This window comes from Rhincodon typus, chromosome 12 (genome assembly GCF_021869965.1).
Source record: "Rhincodon typus isolate 14 chromosome 12, sRhiTyp1.1, whole genome shotgun sequence".
NCBI lineage: Eukaryota > Metazoa > Chordata > Chondrichthyes > Orectolobiformes > Rhincodontidae > Rhincodon > Rhincodon typus.
The window spans coordinates 59,747,120-59,753,720 of NC_063343.1; the positions used below are offsets into that span (position 1 = coordinate 59,747,120).

Here is a 6,601-nt window from a genome sequence, read left to right on the forward strand (position 1 = left end):
TTATTTTGAAGGCGTCAAAGTTTAAGAATACATCACCGAAATCATCTGGCTCAACAAGGGCAGCAATTGGGATACTTTCGAGGCCAGTTAAGAATTCCAATTTTTCAGTGAAACAAGTCAGGCCCTAAGGTCATTGGAGGGCCTGTGAAGTGAGTTTAAACAATTCACCAACTGCTTAAGGGTTGTAATTATGGTAGTTCAATCGAAGGAAGGCAGCCATGACTGCCAATGCTGTATAAAACACTAAAGCAGTGTTCATGACCTTTTGACAACCAAGACAAAGGCACTTCAGAATTTCAGGAGATCAATGTTCTCAGGTGATCACACACTCTCACCCATTACAAGATTGATTTTAGAGGGGTCCTGTTGTGCAGTGGTAGTGTTCCGACCTCTGAGCTAAGAGGCCTGGGTTCAAGGTCTACCTGCTCCAGTCATGTGTATAATAACATTAAAACAGGTTGATTAGAAAACATTTTTTAAGAATGGATTTTAGATGTTGGAACATTCTGCAGTCCCCTTTCCAGTGCCCCACCCATTGGGAGAATGGCAAATTACTTACGAAGGAAGATCTGCTATTACCATTGCGGAAGGTATTTAATGCTTCCTGATGAATCCCATTATTTGAAGAGTCTGAATCCTACCAACAAATTATTTTAAGGATCTGACAACGTTCTACAACTACAGTTTGCTTGAGATTTTTGGCTTATTTTTTACATCCAGTATCTTTACAACATGGTCTTAAAGAATAATATTCTGTTGCCAATAAACTTGAGCTTTGGAAGAAGCAATAATTGGACATTAGAACTTGGCTAATGCCAGAATTAGAAGAATTGCAAGACCTTTTTTTAAAAATGATATGTGGGTGTCGCTGCCTGGACCGAATGGTGTGTTTGGCCATTTCAGAGGACAGTTAAGGGTCTGGAGTCACATGTAGGTCAGACCAGGTAAGGATGACAGACTTCCTTCCCTGAAGGGGCATTCACAAACCAGATAGGCTTTCATGAGAACCAATGATAGTTTCATGGTCACCAATACTGAGACTAGCTCATATTCCAGATCTTCATTGATTGAATTCAACTTTCACCAGATATTGTAGAGCTATTTGAACCCGGTTTTTAGAACATTAGCCTGGGTCTCTGGATCACTAGTCCAGTGACAGTACCACTACGCTATCATCTCCCAAAACACAGACTTCAGGTATAGCAAAGAGTGAACTGGTGAGGAGCTGTCAAACTAGAGACAATTTCAATGAGAATGAGAGTCATACTTCAAATATTCAAAGCAAATAATCACATATGCCCATGAGACATAACTCTTCAAAGCCAGCCTGAAACACTGTAAATAATAATTATTTCATACACTGGAATATCTGAACCCTCCTTGGCACAGGTAAACTAACAGTAGCTTCAGTGTCTATACTTACTTCATCTTGAATAGTTTATCCCTAGACTGATTTATCTCTGTGGCTTTTGCATGAAGCCAATCTTCCAGTTGTCTCTTGTTTGGGAAATGCCCCAACAGTGCGACCAATTCCTCATTGTGCCTTGACTTTATCCTCCTGATCTGTTCTTCTTTGTCAGCCTGACAGAAACAAATGGTATTACAGTTTGCATTAGTATGAGGGAACAAAAAAAAAGCATTAGTGGTAATTTGTGCAAACATAATGCAGAGGAAATAACTAAGAAGTCATAACTTTGGCAATTCAGAAAACAGTTCATCTCTAAAACAAGGGGAAAAGGGTTTAATGGTCCAATCAAATAATCTGGAGTCCAACTGCTGCAATAAAAAAAATTGTCAATAATATTCTTTCTCCAACTTCTTTTTGATCAACATTATTAATTTTCATCAGAGTTTATTCCAGGCTTTATGTTTGGGCATCAATACAGAAAAAAAATAACTTAGTGCTCAACTCAAGCTCAAAATGGCCTCCACACCTTTCAATTTAACAACTAAAACAAAAAAAAACTGCCAATGCTGGGAATCAGAAATTGCTGGAAAACTCAGCAGGTCTGGCAGCCTTATTTATTCTGCTTTCTCTCCATAGTATGAGAGTCTTGGGCCTAGCTATTTACAATGTACAACTTGGATACAGGGATAGAAGGCTCTGTAGCCAAATGTGCAGACGACACAAAAAGACGCGGGACAGAAAATTGCAAAGAGGAAATAAAAACCTTGCAAATGGATATAGATAGGTTAGGAAAGTGGGTCAAAATGTGGCAGATGGCGAGATGGAGTTTAAAGTGGATAAGTGTGAGGTCATGCATTTTGGTTGGAAAAATAGAACAGCGACCTATTATCTAAATGGGGAGAGACTTTGGGGTGGTCCAGTGCAGAGGGATCTGGGAGTCCTCATTCATGAGTCACAAAAAACTAGCATGCAGGTACAGCAAGTAATGAAGAAAGTGAATGGAATGTTGGCTTTTACAGTTAAAGTAATAGAATATAAAGATAAGGAAGTATTGTTGCAATTATACAAGGCATTGGTAAGACCGTATCTGAAGTATTGTGCACAGTTCTGGTCCCCTTATTTGAAGAAAGATGTAGTGGCATCAAAGGCAGTTCAGAGGAGGTTCACTAGGATGATCCCAGAGATGAGGGGTTTATTGTATGAAGACAGATTGAGCAGTTTAGGTCTATACTCTCTGGAATTTAGAAGAATGAGGGGAGATCAAATGGAAGTATTCAAGATGATAAAAGGTATGGATAAAATAGACATGGAGTGGATGCTTCCTCTTGTGGGGCACTCTGGGGCAAGAGGGCATAGTCTTAGGATAAGGGGTAGCAAATTCAAAACAGAGTTGAGGAGAAACTACTTCTCCTAAAGGGTTGTGAATCTGTGGAATTTGCTACCCCAAAGTGCAGTGCATGACAGGACAGTGAGTAAATTTAAGGAGTTAGACAGATTTTTAATTGGTAATGGGTTGAAGGGTTATGGGGAGAAAGCAGAAAAAGGGGGGTGAGGAGCATATCAGCCATACAGAGCAGACTTTGATAGGCCAAAAGGCCTACTTCTGCCTCTCGACCTCCTCTGTTCCAGGGAAAAAAGTGCCAGCCTGTCCAACCTCTACTAATAACGCAAACCCTCCAGTGTCAATAAAATCCTTGTAAATCTTCTTTGCACCCTTTCCATCCTTCCTTAATAACATCCTTCCTAATGCAGGGTGAACAGAATAGTATGCAGTCCTCCAAATGCAATCTTGCACAGTTGTAATATGACATCTGAATTCCTGTACTCAATATTCTGCCAATGAAAGCAAGCATGCCAAATGCTTTCCTCACCATCCTGTCTACCTGCAATGCCACTTTAAACGAACTATGCACCTGCACTCCCAGGTGTCTCTGTTCGACAACACTCCTTACAGCCCTACCATTAACTGTGTAAGTCCTCCCCCGATTTGTCTTACCAAATGCAACACCTTGCATTTATCAGAAATAAACTTCACGCCATTCCTTGGCCTAATGGCCCAGCTGATCAAGGTCCCAGTATACTCTTAGATAACCTTCTTCATTGTTCACTATACCATCAATTTTTGTGTCATCGCAAACTTACTAACCATGCCTCCCATATTTTCATCCAAATTGTTTACACAAATGTCGAACAACAGTGGATCCAGCGGTAATCCCTATGGCACACTGCTGGTCAAGGCCTCCAGTCAGAATAACAACCCCACACCACCACCCGCTGTCTTCTACCATCAAGCCAATTTTGTGTCCAATTGGTTAGCTCTCCTTGAATTCCATGTGATCTAACCTTAGTAACCAGTCTACCATCTGGAACGTTGTTGAAGATCTTGCTAAAGCCCATGTAGACAATGTCAACTGCTCTTCCTTCACCAATTTTCTTTTGTCACCTCTTCAAAAAACTTAGTCAAATTTGTGAGACATGATTTCCTACGCACAAAGCCATACTGGCTATCCCTAATCAGTCCTTGTCTTTCCAAAATCATGTAAATCCAGTCTTTTGGAATCCCCTCCAACAACTTACAGACCACTGACATCAGGCTCACCAGCCCGTAGTTCCTTGGCTTTCCCTTGCATCCTTTTTTAAACAATGGCACAACTTTAAGCATCCTCCAGTCTTCCAGCACATCACCCGTGGATATCAATGATGCAAATATCTCTGCTCGGGGCCCCATGATTTCTTCCTTAGCTTCCCACAATATGGGATGCATCTCATCAGGTCCAGGGGATTTATCTACCTTTATACATTTTAAGAACATCAGTACCTCCTCTTCTGTATTATGGCCTGTTTTCAAGACATCACTATTTACATCCCCGAGTTCCCTAACTTTCATGTCTTTCTCCACAGTAAATACTGATGAGAAATATTTGTTCAGGATCTCATCCATCTCCCATGGCTCCACACACACGATAGACATATTCCTGGAATACGACAATGTTAACTACAGAACAATTAAATAACCATACATAGCAGAAGACTCTTGTAGTGCAAGGTAGTGTCCCTGCAGCTGAGCTAGGAGTCTTGGGTTTAAGCTCCATCTGCTCCAGAGATGTGTCATTACATCGCAGAACGTGTTGATTAAAAATATCTATACGTGAAACAGACAGACACCAATTTACCTTGTCTTTTTTCAGCATTTCCATCTGAGTTCTGGCCATAGTGTGCGAGTTTAACAACTCCATTTCCTGGTCCAGTTTCCGCAAGGACTTGTCTAGTGCGCCTTTCTCATTCTGCAGATTCACCAGTTCAGTCTTCAGGCTCTCCACATTGCTGCCTCTTTCTGCACGGTCGAGGTCATGCTCCTAAAGAGCCAATAAATTCAGGGACAAGTGAGAAGTCACAAAGACACCTGAAACAGGTAGGTGTCTGTTCACTGGAGAATTTAGAATAAACACTGAAAAGCAAATTATTATCTGCAACCTCGGTATTACAATTTAACTCTATACCTCCTTTCCCGTAAGTGACAAAGTTGCATTCTATACATAGATGTCAAGCAGGTGTAACCTAAATATTTGTCAGCTTTAACTATTTCCCTGCTGTTTCACATTTTTCACTTCAAATTCTAACCTCTTCCAAAATGTAACATGTTCAACCATGTTAAAATCCTTTCAATGGAGATGTTCCAAGTCTAACCGTTTTGCCCCTGCATTTCCACAGCACTCTGTCAATGCCACTTTCAATGGAATGTTTGTATTGGACGCAGAGGTACGTACTCAAATCTACATACGTCAGGGGCACCGGCATTAGTCCAAAGGGCTATAGCTAACATACCTTAGTCAAAATAAAAATTTATTCAGCATTATCTGCAGATAGAGGTAGGTCAGGCTAAACCTTTCCAACAACATGCTTTTATATCACACTTTTAATAAATCATCCTGCTTCACAGGAGCGTCACGGAATAAAATTGGCTCAAAGCCAACAATTAGAAGGATCAATTTGTGGTCCGTGCACGACTTAGTCAATAACATTAATCACACAGCTGTGGGGAAGATCTGTAAGGGTCACACCTTGACTGAACTCTTACACTTAGCCATTCTGTCACTGATGAACTCACCAAGGACTATACTGCCTCCTCGAACCACACCACAAAGTCCACACAACAAGTTGCTCAGTCAGTACCTTTCTAAGATTTAGGAAACCTTTTCTCTAATTGATATCCTGAGCAAAATACCATTAAGAGATGTCTGAACCAGTCAGATTTCATGGAAGATTGGTAAAAAAGGTGAAGTCACATGGTATCAGATGTGAGCTAGCAAGATGGACACAGAACTGGCTTAGTCATAGGAGACCGAGGGTAGCGGTGGAAGGATGCTTTTCGGAATGGAGGGTTGTGACTAGTGGTGTTCCACTGGGATCAGTGCTGGGACCTCTGCTTTTGTGGCCTCCATAAATGATTTGGAGGAAATCATAGCTGGTCTAAATAGTAGGTTTGCAGACGATACAAAGATTGGTGGAGTTGTGAATTGGGAGGAGGTTTGTCAGACGATACAGCAGGATATAGATCAGTTGGAGAAAAGTGGCAGATGGAGTTTAATCCGGACAAACGTGAGGTGATGCATTTTGGAAGGTCAAGTACAGGTGGAAGTTATATAGTGAAAGGCAGTATCCTTAGGAGTATTGATATGCAGAGGGATGTGCAGGTCCACAGATCACTGAAGGTGGCAGAGCAGGTAGATAAGGTTGTGAAAAAGGCCAATGGCATGCTTGCCTTCCTTGAATAGGCATTGAGTATAAAGGATAGATAAGTTATGTTGCAGCTTTATAGAACTTTAGTCAGGCCACACTTGGAAAAATTGCACACAGTTCTCATCATACTACCAGAGGGGTGGGAATGGTTTGGAAAGGGTACAGAAAAGTTTTACCAGGATGCTGCCTGGTATGCGGTGTTTTAGCTATGAAGAAAGGTTAGATAGAGTGGGTTTGTATTCACTGGAACACAGGAGGTTAAGGAGTGGCGTAATAGGAGTTTATAAGATTGTGAATGGTATGGATAGAGTGGAAAGCATGAGGCTTTTTCCCAGGGTGGAGGAGTCAATTACTAGGGGACATAGTATGTGAGCCGGGGATGGGGGTGGTGTGAGAGAGGGAAAGCGAGCGAGGGAGGGCGTGAGAGAGCGAGGGAGGGCGTGAGAGAGCGAG

At 41.6% G+C, this 6,601-nt stretch overlaps 1 protein-coding gene across 1 annotated transcript in view; it reads right to left on the bottom strand.

Annotated features, from left to right (window-relative positions):
* The window catches only part of rad50 (RAD50 homolog, double strand break repair protein), a 115,348-nt gene that overhangs the window by 82,689 nt on the left and 26,058 nt on the right, over nt 1–6,601 (bottom strand). Inside the window, exons 8-9 of the mRNA XM_048603696.1 lie at nt 4,582–4,764; nt 1,424–1,581 (exon numbers count right to left, since the gene is read on the bottom strand). Of these exons, the coding sequence (XP_048459653.1) occupies nt 1,424–1,581; nt 4,582–4,764 (341 nt within the window). The remainder of the gene's footprint in view (nt 1–1,423; nt 1,582–4,581; nt 4,765–6,601) is intronic.